The 23,347-nt window shown below is 37.8% G+C and overlaps 1 protein-coding gene across 1 annotated transcript in view; it reads right to left on the bottom strand.

Annotated features, from left to right (window-relative positions):
* piezo1 (piezo type mechanosensitive ion channel component 1 (Er blood group)) overlaps nt 1-23,347 on the bottom strand; it is a 133,066-nt gene that overhangs the window by 79,551 nt on the left and 30,168 nt on the right. Inside the window, exons 2-5 of the mRNA XM_084405406.1 lie at nt 17,914-18,009; nt 5,542-5,664; nt 4,235-4,277; nt 3,385-3,538 (exon numbers count right to left, since the gene is read on the bottom strand). Of these exons, the coding sequence (XP_084261532.1) occupies nt 3,385-3,538; nt 4,235-4,277; nt 5,542-5,664; nt 17,914-18,009 (416 nt within the window). The remainder of the gene's footprint in view (nt 1-3,384; nt 3,539-4,234; nt 4,278-5,541; nt 5,665-17,913; nt 18,010-23,347) is intronic.

The raw sequence follows: 23,347 nt of genomic DNA, 5'->3' as shown, positions 1-23,347 counted from the left end.
AATACTATCTTACTAATATTAATAAGCAGTAATAAGGAGTTTATTGAGGCAAAAGTCGTAGTTAATAGTGAGAATTGGACCCTAATCTAAAGTGTGACCAATCTGGTATAAAATATTAATAAAAATGCATTGTGGTCTTACATATTTTGCTGCTTTGGTTTATAAATTGTAGAGTTTCCCCACTAGTTTTTCAGATGGCCAGCTTGTCTATAGTTCAAGCATGTTAAATCATAAGTTAGTTAGTTACGGTAGTTTGTAACTTGATAAGAAAGGAGTAGAAACGAGTCAGACAGGGTAAACAGAGGTCAGCTTTGGATCTGGGAATAATATTTATACATAAGCAATGTTGAAACTGTGTCTATTGTTAGATTCCAGTAAAGCAGACACGCACGCCTGGTCAAGCACTCGGGCCTCTATTGCTAATTGATCTTATAAAAGTCATATTTTTCTATGCTGACACATATAGCGAGCCAGCCAGTGTTTGTTGATGTTGTTGGCTTGGAAACGGCAACAGGAAGTTGTCAGCTTTGGGCCGCTGTTCAGTTCAGTGTACAATAGAGTCGAATGGGGAAAGAAAAGAAAAGAAATGCCATAAAATATCACAGGGTGGAGATTTATGAGTCAAAACTTACACTATGAACAATGTTTAAAGAGAATCAAAGAATATGATGATTTAAACATGTTGTTTTTTTATTATGACTTTTCATGTTCAGCAAAAAAGTAAAGTATTGAAACAATACAAAGACTAAAGAAACAAATAAAAACATGAGTTTCTTTACAGTCTGATGCCTTTTGTTTAGATTCCAATCACATTAATGAGGTGCATCATGGGCAATTTGCTCCATCTCATCCATTTAAATAACTTAATAACTTAAATAACATTTTAGGCTGGTGAAGTAGGCTACAATTTCTCTGGCAAACATAAGCCTTCGGGTCAAACATTTCTGTAAACTGAACTAAAGACTAATTTAGTCTCATCAGGAGTTTATAGATAAACTATAGATATATATAAATATATATATATTTTTTTTTTTACAATATGTTGAAGCACCGTCTACATCAGGGGTTCTCAAAGTGGGATTCGCAAAATAAATTGTGGGCTCTATGATCTGCAAAAAAGCGGATGGAATCGCATCATAAAAATGGAATTTGGAACGGTGAATGTCACAGAATTTGGCAATTTTTGGATTGTAAGTTTACAAGTTTATAAGTTTATGGGCATAAGGGCCCTGTTATTGCACACATTTAACCAAAACAAAAGTTGTTAAAGTTTGATGGATTCAATTAATTAGACATTGATTGAATTCAACCATTAAATTGGAAAAAAAGAGAAAAAAATAAAACAGATTTATTTCATATGGCCCAAAATTGTGATAATTTTAATAAATTGCATTAATTAGACATGCTTTTTGATTATTAGAGTACAAACTATATCAAGCATGTGCTTAATCACTGTAACTATGAGGGGGTCACACAGCGAAATATGAATAAACTAAATAACACAACAGAAAAGTGAACAGCGGTTCAGAAAGCATCTGATCATAGAGATGTGGAGATGTTTGAGCTTCAGCACTACAGTAAAGCCACGCTGATTTATACAGCACTTTATACAACAGATTGATTTAACGCCGCAACTTTAGGGGATTTAAAATGAAAAGCTCAAAAATAAAGCGTCTCTCCAGCGTGTTCATGTTTTTACTGGCGTCTGGCGTCAAGAAATGAACCGGAGATGATTAACACCTCAAAGAAGGCGGAGCCTCAGAGCCACACCCACTTATTACATCATCACCACTGACCAATGGGAGTTCAGAGGCGTTCGTTTCGGCCTGATTTTGTATGTTCTTTGAGGTATATCAGGACCTTTAGAACCGGTCTTCACATAGACAAGCAAATAATATCACAATAAGAACATTTTTCACATTTTCTGGTGCATTTTGTGCTTAGCCATGCTAAAACAATCACCACAATGTTAGGCTGTTGTGGGTGGAAGTTTTGTGTTTCTTATTGGCCCAAGTCAAGAAAAGTAATAGCTCACCACTCCTCAATAAACTGCAGGATGGTCTGACTCTGGTCCAATAACCAACACTATATGAGCAATAATCAACACTATATGAGCAATAATCAACACTAATCAACACTATATGAGCAATAATCAACACTATATGAGCAATAACCAACACTATATGAGCAATAATCATAGAGACGCTGGGAATGTTTCTGCTTCTCACTGTTTGTTCTTCTTCTTGTCGCTATGTTTGTGTGATTTGTGCAAGCATTCATGATCATCAACACACAACAAAACTCTGACTTCAGCTGCCATGTGACCTTGTGGCCATGGTTACACACACACACACACACACACACACACACACACACACACACACACACACACACACACTATTATCATTTACAATCCAGTGAAGCTCAACTCTTTCAGTCCCTGTAATGAACTTCTGATGTTCCACACAGCACGAGTGACTCCAGTGCTTCAGTCCAGAGAGATGAGCACAGTGAGGTATATCACTGGCGGTGTGAATGAACCAAACGGAGTATGTTCCGGGATCTCTGTGTGAAAGGGAATCTAACGACTCAGACGGGAAGCTTCCACCGGACCAACTCAAACAATGATCAACCACAACTCGTTGTTGTACATGATATAAAGAGGCAGGTAATTCTCGAATCGATGATCCCACAATAACAGATCGTTGCGTGTCAAAGTGGAAGCGCGGCGCATACGCATTTTGTGGTCATAATTTCCCTGCATCTAAAAAGTACAGAATATTTTATGGATATAATAACTCAGCAATAAAGCAGAACATGCAGTTGTTCCTGATGATCTCGCGTTTGCATGGCAAAACTTCAGTAAGAAAAATAAAAAGAGTAATATTTCACTAATTTCAATGTAGTTTTGACTGTAGGAAGAGACACCAGGGATGTTTGTCCATCTGCTAAATGCAACACAAGACATTGAGATATTCTAAAAAATTAACATTGATTTTCTGTAAAGCTGATTTGAAATCAATTTATTTATCTGATTTAAAGCGCTATTAACAAAAAGAAGTCATACAAAATATTAAATAAAAATTCTTGGGTATCACAAGTTCATTATTAGGGCACAAAACAGGGCTAGAATATGGTAAAAAATAAAAATAAAAATCCTTTCATACGGAAAACAAACAAACATTAAACCCACCCATTCCTCCAAACCTTCCCTGCCTCCTCCTCAACAGCAGCACAAGTGTTCATGATCATCATCATCAGCACACATTACACCTAACTTTATTTTTAACCAAATGGAAGAAAGAAAGAGGCGTTTGCTGAGAGTCTTCCGGGCCTCAGGCAGCATTACTCAACATAATCCCACACGAGAGAACAGAAGCTCACCTCATGAAGAAGTGCAGACACGTGTGTTACGAGCCCCTCGTCCCTCTTCTTCATCAGCCGGTTGCAGAGGACCAGTGTGATCAGAGAGATGATGAAGATGCCCAGATCTGGGGTCAGGAGCCACACGACGGCCCAGGGCTCTTCCAGCGGGAGTCTGCAGGAGACAGAGCAAACACCACAGCTGAGGACACACAAAACACCTCGACAGGGAAAGGGGAAATAATAAAAATAAAAATAATAATAAAAAATAATAATAATATTTAGATATTCTAAAAATTAACAATGATTTTCTGTAAAGTTGATTTGAGACAATGCGCTATAAAAAAAAAAAAAAATATATATATATATATATATATTTGCTGTATATATTATCATCCATGTCTAATCTTCTAAATGTAACTCTAAGACATTAAGATATTCTAAAAATGAACATGACAATTTTCCGTAAAGTTTATTTGAAATCAATTCATTTATATATGATTTAGTGCGCTATTAAAAAAATACGTTATAAAAAAAAAAATTGGGTATCACAAATGTATAGAAAGGGTACAAAAAAATAAAAAATAAAATATGCTATATATTATCACCCAGCTCTACTCTGTTAAATGCGATTATAAGACATTAAGATATTATAAACATTGACGTAATGATTCTCTGTAAAGTAGATTTTGAAAAGGGCTATTAAAAAAATAACATAAAATAAATGTATTCTTCTTGATGTAAACTTTATTTGCATGAAGTGTAGAACACATGGCCTTGACCTGAACATGATCTAACACTGATCACTTAGGAACGGCTCAACGTGACGCCTCGCGTTTACAAGCTCTCATTCCCGGGATTCTCCACATACCTGGACACTCCGACGTGTCTCGCTAGAGTCTCCCATGAGCTGCCTGAGGAGAGAGCCAGAGAGAGAGAGGGTTACAAGTGCTTATCAGTGTTTATAAGTCAGAAAGACAAGCTAACCGAACCCAACACATTTCCACGAGCCACTGAACTGAGTCAGGCCAAGTCTACAAGATAACAATGAACCTACACACACCACCAAACCTGTCCTGACCTTACCTGTATCCTCCTCAATAATAAAAAAATAAAATAATCTATATGCTAAATATGCTATATATATATATTATCGTCCAGGTCTAATCTGCTTAATGCAACACTAAGACATTAAGATATTCATTAACATAATGACTTTCTGCAAAGTTGATTTGAAAATAAAAAAATATTTATTTGATTTAAAGCGCTATTAAAAAAAAAATATATATATATATCATAAAAAAATATCTTGGGTATCACAAGTTCATGATAAGGGTACAAAATAATAAAATGAAATAAAATAAAATAAAATAAAAATTCTTGATAACAAATCTGCGCATTACGGCACTTCCTCGTGCCGTAAAAATTATACTTAATTATACTTTTGTCCAGAAAGCTTAATTTATTTAATTTGTATAATATTTTTTCTATTTTTAATGCAATTTTTTGGGGAGATTTTTTTGTTATTTTTTTATTTTATTTACCTGTAAATTACTGGATTTAATCAATAAATAATAAATAAATAGTAATTTAGCAATTTAAGCACATTGCTCACATTCTTTCAACTTAAATTCAAAATAACTCACAATTTCATGCATAACCCTTTTAGTTCAGCTCTAAATATCTTACACTGGAAAACAAATAATATAACATGATATTTCATAACTCTCGCCACTAGATGGCCTTATAGCTCTATATGGAGCAAATGAGCTGTTCCGCTGGGTCCTAAAGTCAGTTCATTTCAGTATGCATTCAGATACACATGTAGACATTATAAAATATACATTTTTGGTAAAGTTTTAACAATTTTAGTTAGAATTTTGAGCATTTTTAGGTTTTTCTATGTAAACTGAAGCATTCCTCGCATTCCATTCATTCCTAAAGGGGTCAAATTGACCCGCGAGGGAAGGATTTGTTACTTTTTTCAATTTTAACCACAAAACTCTTTGAATCCATTTTTTTTTTTTTTGGTGTATTGATGGTTCAAGTGCGACAAAAGTCCCGTCTCGGACCCCTCTGATGAACACTACATTTTTTCAAAAAATATTTCCGGGTCAAAATGACTGAAAGAGAAAACGCTCCGTGACTGAACATGCACCTGAAATAAGTTGTACTCACAGTTGTGTCCCAGTGCATCATCCAGGCTGGGGATGGTGTATAAGCAGATCTGGAAGCACACGTGTGCCAAGAGGAAAACCAGACTGGTGCTGAAAAGAGCCTTGATGAAACGTCCAGTGTGTCCTGTGGGATGGAGAGGAAAAATACAGTAAGAAATGAGAACTGCACAGAAGTTGAAGCTGGTACAGATCAGTAAAAAAGTCCCAATTCACATACTTTCCATCCTAAATAGTATTCGAAATTAGAATTAATGTGTCCCAAATTGTAGTATGTTTAAATGATAGTGGCTCAACGGATCACAAAACTCACGGTTCGGATCATATTACGGTTTTTGAGTCACAAATCGGATCATTTTTCGAATCAGCAAGAATTATTTTGGGGGGTTGGGGGCGACTTTGCTTTCCATTTATTACTTAAAACACACTTTAAGTACTCTGGTACCACATCAAAAACTACTAGCCTAACTAATAAAGTTCAGACATTATTAAAGGCAAGTGAACAGGCAGTAGAAAATAAGAGCAAATACCCAAATCACAAGCATAGATAACAAGCACGTTCTAAATATTCGATTAGAACTACAAACACACAATGTTAAAAAACTACAAACATGGCGGATCTATGATTCCGATGGTTAAATAGAGGTTTAGATAGAGAGAGATTAATAATCAGTATCTAACCTGACGAAAAGATATTTATTCAATGTTATCCACGTTATATTTAATCAGCAACAACATTGTGAACTTTTATAAAGATACATTTTAAACATTAAAGACTATGATGATGTAGTTTGTCACACTCAAAATCATGAACCTTTTCTTCACAAAAGTCCAATAATTGGTTTTATGGTCAATATTACAGTTTCCATTAACAAATGAGCCAACTTCAGCTTAAAAATAAACCTCATATTAAAGGTTCATTTAAGTTTAAACCTGCCATTTAAAAAAAATAATGGTTAAACACGTCCATGAACACGGTATTTGTCAACTACCCATCCATCGGTTGTCATAACAATAGCTTTACAGGCTTTGCAGAAACTCTTGTAATATTTAATTGCTAAATTTACATTGTTGCCACCCAAAGACGGGCTTTCTAACAGTATTTTTCCAACAGCGCAGAGGTATAGGAGAAAATAAGCACATGTGTGAGTGTTTAACTTTTGCGAGAGTTAGGAAAATGCAAAGGCAAGCCCAGCTATTCTGATCATGGCAGGACTGTCAAAATACAAATAAATACAAATAAAATAGGTAAAGAGCACTGGGACCGTCTGTAAAGACCTCTAAACTTCAGCTACAACTGGGCACTGTTAGGGCCAAACTTTAACATTTGACATCTGTTAAAGTGCCATATTATGCTATTTTAGGCTCCTAATGTTGTTTTGGCGTCTCCTACAACAGGTTCACACGCATCCAAGGTCAAAAACACTTTAATTTCCTCATAATCTCCATTACAGCATCAGCTCTTTCCTCTCAGTGTCTGAAACGCATTGATAAAGGATTCAGTCTCTCTAAACTCCGCCTCTCTGAGAGCTTCCTCTGCTGTGATTGGTCAGAAAGCAAACGCTCATTATCATATCTGAATCTCAGCTCTTGATCACAGTGATACGAAGATTAACAATGGCGTGGGTTTTACCGTATCAATCTCAGAAAACAGCGTCTTCTCGACACGAACAACACGAACTCCTCCAGTCTCAGATACACTACAGTGTTTGAGGGCAGAGCTAAGAGACGCTGTTCAGCCAATCAAGACCACAGGCTGGCATTATGCAAATTAGTTACATTGGTTTGTAACAGGAAGTGAGACTGAAATAACTGACGACTCATTTCAGCAGTTCAGAATTTATTCTCTTTTTGAAGACAATAACTTTGTCTTTGCTCTTTGCAGACCTTTTACATAACACCCATCATCCAAAAATAGCATAATAAGGGCAATTTAAATGCATAATTTAATTTTTTTGCCTTTTCAGTCCACCAGGTGAAAACCGTCTGATTGTTTAGAAAAGTAAAAGCACAACTCTCCTCAACAAGACACATAACTCCAATCATGTCCGAACCACAAACGACCACACTAAAAGTTTAAGACGTAACATTAAGGGGGTTTTAATAACCGCAAGTATGAATAGTAACAGTGCTTTAGTAAGCAGGAAAGTTGCACAGTCGACAATTACAGCCTGAATGTGGTTATACTTCACCTAAACACTGATGGAAATGCACTGCTGAATAATGTAACCTATAAAATATAAGGTTTTAATAGACAGACATCAGACGAGCCATTCCCTTAACTGAAACTATTCTGGAAACTGAAGTACATACTCTGTATGTGCACTCTAAACAATCTTGGGTTATTTGTCTATGTTAAAATATGTCCTCAGAACTGTACACTGATTGTTTATGGACAGGTTATGGAGTCACAGCATACAGTATGGTCGATTACACTTGAATTACTTATAAATGTTACATTTTTACTTCTAATATTTGTTAAACGTGCTTAAATGTTGGCAATATGTATTAAAAATGATATAAAATATATATTATACTGTAAAATATGGGGAAAAAAAAAGAGAAAGAATTACTATGCAAGTCAGTGATTGTATCGAGTATTTGTAAAAAAGTTTAGAGGATTTAAGTTAAACCGTAGACATTAATTCATATGAAAAAAAAAAAAAATATATATATATGAATCAACTATACTGGGTTAAATCAACCCATTATGCTGGGTTAAATAACCCAATTTGCTGGGTAAAATGAACCCAACATGTGTTCTGTCCTATATTTACCCAGCCCAGCCCAAATTGGGTTGTTTTTAACCCAGTGTTTTTTAGAGTGTGAGAACGGATGGCATCGCAGCAGAGATATTCGGGCTTGACGAGGTGAGTGAGGACACCTGGGAAACACAGAGCTGTATTTGTCTTTCCAGTTTGTCTTGGCGTTTTTCTTTCCAGTGAGATTCAATGAAAGGCCACTTCAGCGTTCGTTCACATCTAACCTGTTCCTCACTACAGCGGGAGTGTGAAATCTGCAGGCCATTTTCCACAGAACTAGATGACTGTGATGTCTTGTGTTTTGACACGTGTAGCTGTGATTGTTTTAACAAGAATCGGGGCTCCAGAGCACTTGACGCTGCTCCATAGATGGTGTAGAGTTACTGAGTTTCTATGGAAAGAATAACAGTCTGCCTTAGCAAGCCAAGCCAGAGGTTTTACACATCAGCACTGGGATATTTTCAGCCAATTTTGAAGGTTATCCTGTTGTTATACGAACGGTTTATTTTGGCAAATCACTACAGTGTAATTTAACCAAAGACAATTGTGATTTTCAGTGCTTTTCAAACACTTGTTTCATCTTGGTGACCAAGAGCGTTCTAAGGGAGTTTTCGCACACTAAAAAAAATCTTGGGTTATTTTTTCTACCCAAATCCTGGGTTGAGTATTTTGGGTTATTTTTCCGTGTTTGGGTAGTTTTTGTGTTACCCAGCTCCTGGGTCAGACGTAACAACCCAGTGTTTGGGTAGTTTTTGTGTTACCCAGCTCCTGGGTCAGACGTAACAACCCAGTGTTTGGGTAGTTTTTGTGTTACCCAGATCCTGGGTCAGACGTAACAACCCAGTGTTTGGGTAGTTTTTGTGTAACACAGATCCTGGGTCAGACATAACAACCCAGTGTTTGGGTAGTTTTTGTGTTACCCAGATCCTGGGTCAGACGTAACAACCCAGTGTTTGGGTAGTTTTTGTGTAACACAGATCCCGGGTCAGACGTAACAACCCAGTGTTTGGGTAGTTTTTGTGTTACCCAGCTCCTGGGTCAGACGTAACAACCCAGTGTTTGGGTAGTTTTTGTGTTACCCAGATCCTGGGTCAGACGTAACAACCCAGTGTTTGGGTAGTTTTTGTGTTACCCAGATCCTGGGTCAGACGTAACAACCCAGTGTTTGGGTAGTTTTTGTGTAACACAGATCCTGGGTCAGACGTAACAACCCAGTGTTTGGGTAGTTTTTGAGTAACCCAGTTCCTGGGTCAGACGTAACAACCCAGTGTTTGGGTAGTTTTTGTGTAACACAGATCCTGGGTCAGACGTAACAACCCAGTGTTTGGGTAGTTTTTGTGTAACACAGATCCTGGGTCAGACGTAACAACCCAGTGTTTGTGTAGTTTTTGTGTTACCCAGATCCTGGGTCAGACGTAACAACCCAGTGTTTGGGTAGTTTTTGTGTAACCCAGATCCTGGGTCAGACGTAACAACCCAGTGTTTGGGTAGTTTTTGTGTAACACAGATCCTGGGTCAGACGTAACAAACCAGTGTTTGGGTAGTTTTTGTGTTACCCAGATCCTGGGTCAGACGTAACAACCCAGTGTTTGGGTAGTTTTTGCGTTACCCAGATCCTGGGTCAGACGTAACAACCCAGTGTTTGGGTAGTTTTTGCGTTATCCAGATCCTGGGTCAGACGTAACAACCCAGTGTTTGAGTAGCTTTTGTGTAACCCAGATCCTGGGTCAGACGTAACAACCCAGTGTTTGGGTAGTTTTTGTGTTACCCAGATCCTGGGTCAGACGTAACAACCCAGTGTTTGGGTAGTTTTTGTGTTACCCAGATCCTGGGTCAGACGTAACAACCCAGTGTTTGGGTAGTTTTTGTGTTACCCAGATCCTGGGTCAGTAGTGTATAATGCACATCATGGCCAAAAATACAGGTTATTATTTCATGAAACCACATTATCAAAACAAATAATGCTTCAAGATGACTCAAAAACGAATGTTCCCACGAGTATCACTGTGGTTGAAGACATGACTGTTGGTGAGAGAGAGAGAAAGACTTATGCAAGTCTCTGAAGTAACTTGTGAGACAGTGGGCGACACGTACCACACACACACACACACACACACACACACACACACACACACACACACACACACACACACCCCAAGAGAGCATCCATGCTTTCCGGGACGTTACGCTCACACAGATAGTGGTGGGAAACCATCCGGAAAGTCTCATACCAGGGTGCATTTGAGGGGAAAATTTAGAACAACACAGCCATTATTAAACAAACCACTTTAAATAATCTTTAATGGGAAATTATTAAGTACCAAACCACAAAACCAGTCACAAGGGTTAATTTTTTGAAAATTAAGAGTTATGTATATTCCGAAAGTTGGATAAATAAGCTTTCCATTGCTGTATGGTTTGTTAGGATAGGACAATATTTGGCCGAGATATGACTATTGAAAATCTGGAATCTGAGGGTGCAAAAAAAATTAAACGTTGAGAAAATCGCCTTTAAAGTTGTTCATTTATGTTCGCGATTGTGCAGCATTCACTCACAAAAATATTTTTTTTTAATATATTTACGGTAGGACATTTACAAAATGTCTTCATGGATCATGATCTTTACTTAATATCCTCATGATTTTTGGCATAAAAGAAAAATCGATAATTTTGACCCATTCAATGTATAGTTGGCTATTTCCATAAATATACCCGTGCGACTCGTGACTGGTTTTGTGGTCCAGGGTCACATATGTTAATGTTAGATGAAAACAAATGTATTCTATCTAGATCAAGAATTATATCATATAATGTAATGTCTAGTAATAAGTTATAAAGAATGTAGGGCTGGGCGGTATAACAATATTGTGGTGACAATAAAAAGTGTCTATCATTCGCCAATTTTCTACATCAGAGAAGGCCACACCCACCTATTACATCATCACCACGAGCCAATGGGAGTTTGACGGCGTTTACAAGCGGTTTCAAACTCCCGAAACGAACTTCGTTTTGGCCTTAATGACGTCAGACCAGTTCGTTCTTTGATTTCACTTGAAGTTTATCGGGGCCTTTAGAGATATTGCTATAGGCCTCTCGTTTATTTCGGGTGTGTAAATATATCTGTGTAGCACGGCACTACTTAAAGTTATAATGTTAATCAAACGACAAAAGACAAAGAGAAAATCACTCACTGCTCGTGACTGAATAACTTTTGCCGCTTTAATATGAATCAATTTATGTTTAATTCATATAGTAAAGACTGTTTCATTTGAATTTGATTATTAATTTTCTGTAATATTGCTTACTACATGTTAAATAATACTACTGTAGCTGATTGTATCTATTGTTTGTAATTTGCGTCTTATTTAATAACAATAATAAAATAAAAAAGATCTATATTGTGATTTATCGCTATCGTGAAATTAAATACATCTTACTCAATGCATCTTGATTTAAGAATTTTTTGATATTTGGACTGGAAACAAGACAAAAATACTACGTTAGAAAAGCATTTTTTGCAGTGTAACCTCTTTAAGCCTTTGCATGACTTTAATTCTCGCCAATAGTGTAAAGTCAACCATCATATTGGACCTTTTTGAGTTTTGAGATCAATCCTACATATTTTGCATGCAATATGCATCAGTTATTACAGTAAAAGGTCAAAGGTAACCAAGTCAGTGAGCAGAACAAGCTATTCTGTAGCTAAACCTACATAATTGAGGAAACTGTGAGTATGAATGTGAGTTTGACCCAAATATACCCCGGCTAACATTCTGTAGCTGTGATCTACATTTTCCTACAGCTTTCTTCTCCTCCTAAACCTCTGATTGTTCACAACTGGCTTCCCCGGATTTCCCGGCCACAGAATGTGAAGCTGATCCGCAGTAGGGAAAAAAGCAAGATGTTTTTCATTAAAACCATTAATACTGTTCACCGCCAGGTTTCGTTTCACTATGGCTGGCTGTCGAGGGGATTTTCTCTCCAGACTCTCCCAAAGACACGCAGATGATTCTACACCTCTTTCATAGAGTTAAAGCAAGATGAACTTCTCTGACAAAACAATAAAGCTAATCCTTAGATATGAGACATGCAACATCAGCCCACGGTTATTAACGCATCAGTCTGGTGCAAAACTTGAGTTTGAAATGAAGAGATGCAACCCTTGTTCACTTGTTCGGTGTGCAAACTCAACACAGATAAAGTCTGTGTATTAAACCGGGACTTTAAACCTATTTTTTGTAATATATAATATTTCAGTCTACATTACATTCACACTGGTGTTAAGTCAAACAATTCGAATATAATACTAATGACAATAGAAATAGACAGTGTGTGTGTGTGTGTGTGTGTGTGTGTGTGTGTGTGTGTGTGTGTGTGTGTGTGTGTGTTACTTATGCTCCAAGAATCATATTGTTAGCTTTTTGGTATTAGACTATGTTTTCGGAAATGTAAACAAAATAAGCTGATAGATATTTTATTATCATATTATAATTGTACAATAATATTGTTTTTTATTATTATTATATTTTTCTAATAAAGGGTGAATATATAAAAAATTCCACATGGTTTGGTTTCAATAAATAAATAAATAAATAAAACACTAAAGACTAATTGTACGGCATCACAACATTATAAAGAACAGATATTAATTTATACAGTGTTATTCAATTATTAGCATGTTAAATATTAGCTGTAAATGAGCGTTAGATGACGGAAAAGATCATCTAAATGTAAAAATAGGGTAAAAGAGCATGGACAATTAAATATGCAATTCGTGTTGTTGTATAAAAAAGGCTCGAAATATTGATCCCCAAAAACTGAAATTGTTCTGATACGTATATCACTCATCCATATTTCTTTTTAAACAGCGCCACCAATTTCACAATTACAATAAATACACAACCAAACATACATAATGACAGGTGGAAAACATTTTATATCAACTTCAGCAGTCTATCATGCGATAGTGTTGGATTTTAAAATACCAATAATAAGAAATCAGACACAAGTAGTAGAACACAGATATCTCAGAGTGGATAAAGGATATGTGGATCTGGCTACTCTGCTGTCTTTGTTTTTAATACAGCACAGAAGCAGCGTTTATATATTTACAGGACTGACAATAATGCGAATCAGACACTGGAATGTTTTTCCTCATGCCATCCAACAGAGAACCAGACACACACACACACACACACACACACACACACACACACTGTTATGGCAACAGAAAAAGTGTGAACGCCCAACATGAGGTCATCATGCCAGTTTATGTACACAGAAACACGAGTCATCACCGTTACCGCAGGCTGATGCATGAAAACAGCCTCACAAACCCGTCGCTCCGTAAAGTCCTCCGGTAGTCGATCATTTTATCCCTTAAATCTCATCTTTAAACATTTTTATCCCTTAAAACTCATCTTTAAACATTTTTATCCTTGAAAAAATGTCTTCATGCCTTTAAATATCTTGAATGTAACTCGACACCCTTGCCTCATTTAGTATGCGCGGCTCTAGGGCTGCACGATTCGGGGGAAAATGTCATATTGTGATTATTGAGGTCAATATTGCGATTGCGATATAATAAACAAATGGTTTCATGAGTCAACTTGCTTGGTTCTCACGGGAAATGCACACACAGTTTAGTGATAATGCTGAAATGTGTATTTCTCAACTCAAACTAACAACTACAACTAAATGATTGACAACACCTTATAATGATCAATAAGCCACTGATGACTGGATAAAAATGACTATTAAAAAAATAGAATATTGTCTTTTAACTTCCGTTTTTGCGTTCGCTCTGTATATTTCTATGGCATTGCTGTCCAGGAGTGATTCGCTTTTGAAGTGGATTTACTTAATGTAAAGTTAACGAAAGCTATCATGATGACTAATGTTTAAAGCAGATGTCTTAACGAATGTCAGTCGACCGGGAAGATTTTAAAACGAGCCGATCATTCATAAATGCGCTAGATCGCTGTGGAAAATACAGACCGGAAGACAAAAGACAACCTCACAAACTCGTCCTCCTGTAGTCGATCATTTTATCCCTTAAAACTCATCTTTGATCAACAAAATTACATATTTAAACATTTTTTTTTTCTTGAAAAAAATGTCTTCATGCCTTAAAATATCTTGAATGTAACTCGACACCCTTGCCTCATTTAGTATGCGTGGTTCTATGAATATGCAAATGAGCCCCGCCTCCACTCACTCACTCAGCTCAGAGATCCACTGGTTGCAAGTACCGAGTAAAAATCATTAGCATGCACTTACTTTGAGGTTAGGGTTTGGCTGAGGGTTAGCTGGATGTAATTATGCATAATCTACTGTTATTACTACAGTAACACGTGGAACAGGAACACTGTAAAATAAAGTGTTAGCTTTCTTAGTTTTAGTTAACGATAATAACCCTGGCTTGAATGGTGACGTACACTTATATATATAGCATGCATGCAGCTGGGAATATTAATCTCTAGCATCTTACAAATACTGGTGTACATGTAAGAGTCGCAGAACTATTTTTTTACTATTCAACTATTCATTTAATGACAGTGTTGACAGCCACAGTTAGTCTGAGCGCTTTATTATCCCACATACTTCTGTCCTGACTCAAACCATCATCCGCTTTACAGCATTTCAAGGGTCAGTTCACCCAAAAATGAAGATTCTGTCAGTAATTACTCTCATGTTGTTCCAACCCCGTAAGACTTTCGTTCATCTTTAACACAAATTAAGATATTTGTGATTAAATCTGAGAGCTGTCTCACTCCTCCATAGGCTTCTCTGTTACTGAAACTTGCCGGCCCAGAAAAGTTAGTAAAGACATCGTTAAAATAGTCCAAGTGACTACAGCGGCTCAAGCTTAAGTTCATCAAGCGACGAGAATACTTTTTGTGTGAAACAAAAACTAAAATAACGACTTTATTCAACTCTTCATTTTCTTCTGAGTGAGTTCCCGAGAGCCACGAGGAGATGACAGAGATGTGTCTCTGTGTTTAAAATGAATAAAGTGTGCATTTCCTGGATGTCCGAATCGTGAGACACCAACAAGAAAATGTAAAAGTGCCTTACCAATGCCGCAAAAAATGAACGGCTTACCTTTCACACTTTCCCATCAGATGATCGTGAGCGTCATCTCCTCAGTTCTCACGCAAGCGTCGCGTTGCTCTCGTGAACTCACTCAGAAGAAAATGAAGAGTTGAATAAAGTCGTTATTTTAATTTGTTTTTTGCGCACAAAAAGTATTCTCGTCGCTTGATGAACTTAAGGTTGAGCCGCTGTAGTCACTTGGACTATTTTAAACATTGTCTTTACTAACTTTTCTGGGCCGGCAAGTTTCAATCCCAGAGAAGCCTATGGAGGAGTGAGACAGCTCTCAGATTTAATCAGAAATATCTTAATTTGTGTTCTGCAGATGAACAAAAGTCTTACGGGGTTGGAACAACATGAGAGTAATTACTGACAGAATTTTCATTTTTGGGTGAACTAACCCTTTAAAGTGCCCCATTTAGGTTTTTTTCCCCGAATATCCCTTGCATGCAGTGTGTAATAGAGCTGTGTGTGAATGTAAACATTGTTGTCTCCCAAAAGAAAAAGATTCGCGTATGAACCGCCTTTTAAAAGTCGTTTGTGTTTCGAAATGAAGCATTGCTTGGTGATTGGTTGAGCTAAACTGGTATTATCTAATTGTGTAGTTAAATTTAACAGCTGACAGATATTCAACATAATTCATGTGTGAGACAGTCTAACAGAAGGATGGACAAAACCAGTCAAATATCAACTGATTCTTGTCATATTTTATTACCATTTTCTAAACTATAGCGAATGTGATAATGTGAGAAATGTTGAAGGTGTCTGAATAAATTTTGGTTTTACTGTATATTATGAGAAAATTGACCTTTGATGCATGTAAACCTGTTGTAAGAAACTCAAAAACAACATTAGGAGCCTTTAAAGGATTAGTTCACTTTCAAAAAATTTTTTGCTGATAATTGACTCACCCTGATGTCATCCAAGATATCCATGTCTTTCTTTCTTCGGTCGAAAAGAAATTAAGGTTTTTGAGGAAAACATTCCAGGATTTTTCTACACAGAATGGACATCAATGGCAACCAACTATACCAATGTTCAAAGAAGGTTCAGATGTCCGTCTCAATGCAGCTTCAAAGTCTCGACACGATCCCAGTCGAGAAATAAGAGTCTTATCCAGCGAAACGATCGGCCATTTAAAAAAAATATATATACATATACTTTTTAACCACAAATGCTCGTCTTGTACCATCTCTGAGATGTGCCACACATTGCGTCATCACGTTGGAAAGGTCACGAAAAAAATAAAAATAAAAATAATAATAATAATAAATGAAAACAAAGATGTCGGAAGATTTTGAAGTTGGAGGAGAAAATGAGATGACATTTTTTGCCCTTCCCTCCTTTTTGAACCGGAGAACACAGACAAATAACTTAGATAGATGACGTGACGCGTGACCTTTCCAACGTGATGACGCAATGTGTGGCACATCTCATAGATGGTACAAGACGAGCATTTGTGGTTAAAAAGTATATGTATATATATTTTTTTTAAATGGCCGATCGTTTCGCTGGATAAGACTCTTATTTCTCGACTGGGATCGTGTCGAGACTTTGAAGCTGCATTGAGATGGACATCTGAACCTTCTTTGAACATTGGTATAGTTGGTTGCCATTGAAGTCCATTCTGTGTAGAAAAATCCTGGAATGTTTTCCTCAAAAACCTTCATTTCTTTTCGACTGAAGAAAGAAAGACATGGATATCTTGGATGACATCAGGGTGAGTCAATTATCAGCAAACATTTTTTTTGAAAGTGAACTAATCCTTTAAAACAGCATAAAAGGGGCACTTTAATAATGGCTCTCTAGCATCTTAGGCGCTAGAAGAGTCGCAGAACTGGATTTAATGACAGTGTTGACAGGCACAAATAGTCTGAGCGCTTTAATATCCCACATACTTCTGTCCTGACTCAAACCATCATCCGCTTTACAGCTCCTTGTTTAAACCCAGTTATCAAATGCATAATGCCAGCAGTTCTGTGTCCAGATCCGGTGAACACCTGCCATATCAGCTCGAGAGATATAAAGCCCAAAGATAAACGGATCCGACCCCCGACCCCTACACATTACACAGTCTGGAGCTCGGATGGGAAAAGCCGATGCAAAACCACGTTTGGGAGCCAGAACCTTTAGTTTATCCATCATGGTTGAGGCTTTGAGGATCTCTGAAGTCTAATCCTGCAGGAATCAATGTGTTGTGGTTTATAATGGATTCCTCTGTTATCAACGTCGGCCAAAAGATGTGGTTTGGCGAACAGACTTCAAGTCTTGAGTTTCAACCCTTACTAGACAGAGAGGGATCGTTTGGGATCGATTTCTTTTTTATTGTATCATAACAAAATACACACACACACACACACACACACACACACACACACACACAAGACAAAATCCAAGCTACTCCAGTCAGAGTTCATTTGCACCCATATCACACAATATCATTTTGTTTAGCAATCAGCCGTCTTCCCAGTCAGACAGTATTGCGCCACTGAAAACGACAGCGTGAGAAACACTCTTACCTCGTAGTGTGTGTTTGTTGGGCCATTGAAACCAGGGTAGCAGCAGCAGGTACAGAAGGTAGACTAAAGAGAGAGCGTTGTAGCGAAAGATGCAGGCTGTGGAGAAGAAGAGACAAACCATCAGTTAGACACTCAACGCTGCGTTATACAGCAGTGTAACACCCAGGGCCAGAGGGGCCGCAGCAACAACTTTGGCGTATTTTTTCAGCAACACATCCTTATTTCACAGATAAGAGTACAATTTTATTTTGATTCAATGGTTATTTAAAGTTACCATATAACTGGTTATAGCTAGTCCAGTGTTAACATGAATATCTGCAAGCCTCCAAGCACAGACGTCACACTTTAAATCCTCCCTGTTGCCTTTCACCATCCACTTATTTCGCTGCTGTCGCGTCCCTTGACAAGCCATCTCCTTTTCCCTCTTTCTTTTTCTATTTTTAGCCCCCGACAGCTTTTTTGCTTTATCCATCTTTTCCGACGACAACTCACTACTCGCCCCCGCCCGCTTGCGATATTACACCCCCCCCACCCCACGAAATGCAGAAATGATTTATAAACGCACAACAGCAGCTACATATAGAAAATAGCAAAAAAAATATTTTAAATTTGTATTATTATTTTTTTTTTTACCATTGCTTTGGCGCCCCCTGGTGTACGCCCCTCTGCGCCACATATACCGCATTCCCACTTTGTGCGCCGCTGCTAACACCGTGTCCTAACTACACACGAATGACAAATGAATAAAAAAAATGTTTTGCAATAAGACTAAATGTGAATGATATCTAAGGTTTTTTTTTATTGAATTTTTTTACCTTATTGGAATTGAAATTAGGAATCGATAAGAATCGGAATCGACAAGCACAATCGAAATAGATTTTTCTATTTTCCGAAGGTATTCGACTATTCCCAAAGTCACTACAAAACGTGCTATATTTCCGCTTGATGTGTGCCGGTCCTCGAGTGTTTGATAGCGCTGATGAAGCACTCTTGAAGCTGTGTGATTGCTCTAATCAAGCTGAGAGGTCCGTGTGTAAAGCATTCTGGGACCAGTTCCCAACATTTTGAGGCTCTGCCAGGGAATACAGGAGTTCCCTGACTCCCACTGCGACTAGTAAAGGTTTTCCCTGACTCGCATTTTCCATGCCATCCAAACAACACCTCAGACCCTCCGAAACTCCTCAGCCGTTCCCGATCTCTGATTCACACTCACGACCGAAGGCTTTGTTTGAGAAGTCTGGTGGCCTGAATGGGTCATGAAACCCCAAAACACATTTGTTGAGATGTGAACAGATATGCACATCACTGAAAACACTAACAGCACTTATTTTTACGTTTTTCCGAGCAATTTAGTTCTTCCGGGTTGAAAAGCAAAGTCGAGGCATCGTCACGAAACGTGAGGTAGAAGGTAGCCTTCGGTGCGTGTGATTGGCTGTGTAGAAGCGCCTTCGGAGCGTGTGATTGGCTGTGTAGAAGGCCTTTGGATCGTGTGATTGGCTGTGTAGAGGTGCCTTCGAAGCGTGTGATTGGCTGTGTAGAAGCGTGCCTTCGGAGCGTGTGATTGGCTGTGTAGAAGCGCCTTCGGAGCGTGTGATTGGTTGTGTAGAAGCGCCTTCGGAGCGTGTGATTGGCTGTGTAGAAGCGTGCCTTCGGAGCGTGTGATTGGCTGTGTTGAAGCGCCTTCGGAGCGTGTGATTGGCTGTGTTGAAGCGCCTTCGGAGCGTGTGATTGGCTCCCGGCACGATTCTACGTCAGCTGACCCTCAAGATAATCTGTGCATTTATTCATGAGAAAGAGCTCATTTAATCCAATCACCTTTATTCTTTCTGTGTTAAACTGGTGTGTTCAGAGACTGTAATGCTCATAAATGTATTTAAAAAAAATTCTTTGCCGTTTTGGCATTTTTAACCCCCAACTCTTAACTCTCCGAGGTCATATTTTAATATCCATGTGTCTGTGTAATGAGTGTGTTGCCGGTCTGTGTTTTATTGGTTGTTGTCTCCCCTTTTCCCGCCCTCTCCCACTTTTCCACAGTTTACACGCACATTTTTTATAACTTTTCCAGCTGTGAGTCTTGAGCGACAGGATAAACCCCCATCATAACTGCGCGCAGGAACACAGATCTCCAGTGTTCAGAGCCTCATGACCTCAGCAGGGGAACAGGGAAGCTCTGAGCCCAGAGGTGGACGAGCGCTGGTCTCCCTGATCGCCCCAGGGCTGCCATAATGACAGAAAATGATATCTCTATATTTTCTGGGATTTTCTCAATAACGATTATTAGACGATATTCTGCTGAGTGTGTGTATTGTGCTCGTACTACAGCAGGTTTATGACTGGCGTGGACAGCCGACTCCTAAAGTCTTTGATATTCTTCTTACTCTGTGTGGTGGTCAGTGTGTGTGTGTGTGTGTGTCTGTACTGTATGTAAGTGTATGTAAGTGAGTGTGTGTGTGTCTGTAGTACTGTATGTAAGTGTTTGTGTGTGTGTGTGTGTGTCTGTACTGTATGTGTGTGTGTGTGTGTGTGTGTGTGTGTGTGTGTGTGTGTCTGTACTGTATGTAAGTGTATGTAAGTGAGTGTGTGTGTGTCTGTAGTACTGTATGTAAGTGTTTGTGTGTGTGTGTGTGTGTCTGTACTGTATGTGTGTGTGTGTGTGTGTGTGTGTGTGTGTGTGTCTGTACTGTATGTAAGTGTATGTAAGTGAGTGTGTGTGTGTCTGTAGTACTGTATGTAAGTGTTTGTGTGTGTGTGTGTGTGTGTGTGTGTCTGTACTGTATGTGTGTGTGTGTGTGTGTGTGTGTGTGTGTGTGTGTGTGTCTGTACTGTATGTAAGTGTATGTAAGTGAGTGTGTGTGTGTCTGTAGTACTGTATGTAAGTGTTTGTGTGTGTGTGTGTGTGTGTGTCTGTACTGTATGTGTGTGTGTGTGTGTGTGTGTGTGTGTGTGTGTGTGTGTGTATACTGTATGTGTGTGTGTGGCTGTGTGTGTGTGTGTGTGTGTGTGTGTGTGTGTGTGTGTGTGTGTGTGTGTGTGTGTGTGTGTGTGTGCGTGTGTGTGTCTGTGTGTGTGTGTGTGTGTGTGTGTGTGTGTGTGTGTGTTCTGTCTGTCTGTCTGTCTGTCTGTGTGTGTGTGTGTGTGTGTTCTGTACAGTATGGATTTGTCTACACTAAAACACTTAAGGTTCCTCAGAAGATAAAACCTTTCATAGCTTTTGATACACAAGATTTGTATTTTCTACCCAGTTTAACTCGTCATCTAAAACTGAACCAAGACACTTGTGTGCGCTAATGTGCTCGACCAGTTCACCAGCAATAACTACATTACCTGGAACATCAACGTCTGGAGTTATTTAAATCTATCATCATATCTTTAGTCTCAGAGACATTCATTTTTAGATGGTAATTCTCACACCAGTCCATGAAAAATTGTTTAAAATGGACACATGCTCGGTTTCACCTCGTCTTAAACTGTCTCATCGGCATATTTATCAATATGCAGTTGCATCGACACACACACACACACACACACACACACACACACACACACACACACACACACGGATTAGATTACTCAGTTTTTTCCATTGCTTCCTCTAGTTTCCAGATACACATTCACACAGTTGTCGCTTCTTTAAAGGACTTGCTTTAATTATCCACCTCTTCAGATAGTCTAAATGAACGATGGCAAATGCAGACTATTTAAAAAAATAATAAACAAAAGCACAAACAGTCACAGTATTTATTAAAAGACTCATTTACACAGGTAGAGTTACATCAACATGAGATCATCATACAGTGCTAAAAACACACTTGTGAATATACAATATAATACTTGTTTTCATTTGAAACATCTGTTAAAGTGCCATATTACGCTATTTTAGGCTCCTAATGTTGTTTTGGCGTCTCCTACAACAGGTTCACACGCATCCAAGCTCAAAAACACCTTAATTTCCTCATAATCTCCATTACAGCATCAGCTCTTTCCTCTCAGTGTCTGAAACGCATTGATAAACGGATTCAGTCTCTCTAAACTCCGCCTCTCTGAGAGCTTCCTCTGCTGTGATTGGTCAGAAAGCAAACGCTCATTATCATATCTGAATCTCAGCTCTTGATCACAGTGATACGAACAGTGACGGTGTCGAGGGTTTTACCGTATCAATCTCAGAAAACAGCGTCTTCTCGACACGAACAACACAAACTCCTCCAGTCTCAGATACACTACAGTGTTTGAGGGCGGAGCTAAGAGACGCTGTTCAGCCAATCAAGACCACAGGCTGGCATTATGCAAATTAGTTACATTGGTCTGTAACAGGAAGTGAGACTGAAATAACTGACGACTCATTTTGGACAATAACTTTGTCATGCATTTTGCAGACATTTTACATTCATGAAAGGTAATATTTTACTTTTATTTTTAATATTAGGGCACTTTAATTAATACAACAACATGGGGAATTTGAATATGGCCTCACAATGTGAGTTAAAAAGGTTCCCCGCATCACTGAACTCCATTAGGTCTCCTGAGCTATGAAAGAGCAATCAAGCGTTCCTCTGTGATGTTAAACTCGTCCGCGTGTGTTTCAGGTTCAGCTCTGAGTCTCGGCTTCACGACACTGGACGGCTTCAGGAAATTATGCTAATCTGGGCTCTGGAAAAACCAACAGCCACAGGACTGGGATCACGGCAAACTGCAGTTAAACGGTTCAATCTAATGTGGAAACCACTATATCCACTACAGTTTACTATCCACCAGTGTCACAGATAAACATGTTATTACATTTTAAATATTTACTTTGTTACATATTATTTAGAGCCAAAGATCGTACAATGTGTTTAGGGGACCATTTCAGTTGCTCAAAAAAGTTAAAAAAATAAAAATAAAAAAAATTAAATAAAAATAATAATAAAATGTATATACATTTTAATAAAATAAATAAATAAATAAATAAATAAATAAATAAGTAAAGTAAAGTAAAGTAAAGTAAAGTAAAGTAAAGTAAAATAAAATAAAATAAAATAAAATAAAACAAAATAAAATAAAATAAAATAAAATAAAACAAAACATGTTAGTAAAATTATATTAATAAATAATAATTCTAATAAAAAGTAGCCGTAAACATTATGGGAACATTATATTAATAGTCTGTTTGTCAATGACAAACCCTGCCTAGAAAAAGTCATAATAAATGCTATTATATTCTGAAACATATTTTTTGAACTTCCATATTCCATATATCTGATCCCCTTCTGCACCCATTGGGCCGCATGTGTTTCTGATGTCTTTGGTTTCTAAGGCCCTATGAAATATCACTGTTTTGAAACAAAAATATTAATTTTTTTATCCCCAAAAAGGATGTCTAATATATGTCTAATATATTGAATTCATAAAACTTTACAAAAAAATGTACTCCAATTTTAATAATACTAACAGTGCC

Source organism: Rutilus rutilus (assembly GCF_951802725.1).
Source record: "Rutilus rutilus genome assembly, chromosome: 3".
Classification (NCBI taxonomy): Eukaryota; Metazoa; Chordata; class Actinopteri; order Cypriniformes; family Leuciscidae; genus Rutilus; species Rutilus rutilus.
Note: the sequence above shows the minus strand (reverse complement) of the source record. Positions and strands in the feature narration are given on the sequence as shown.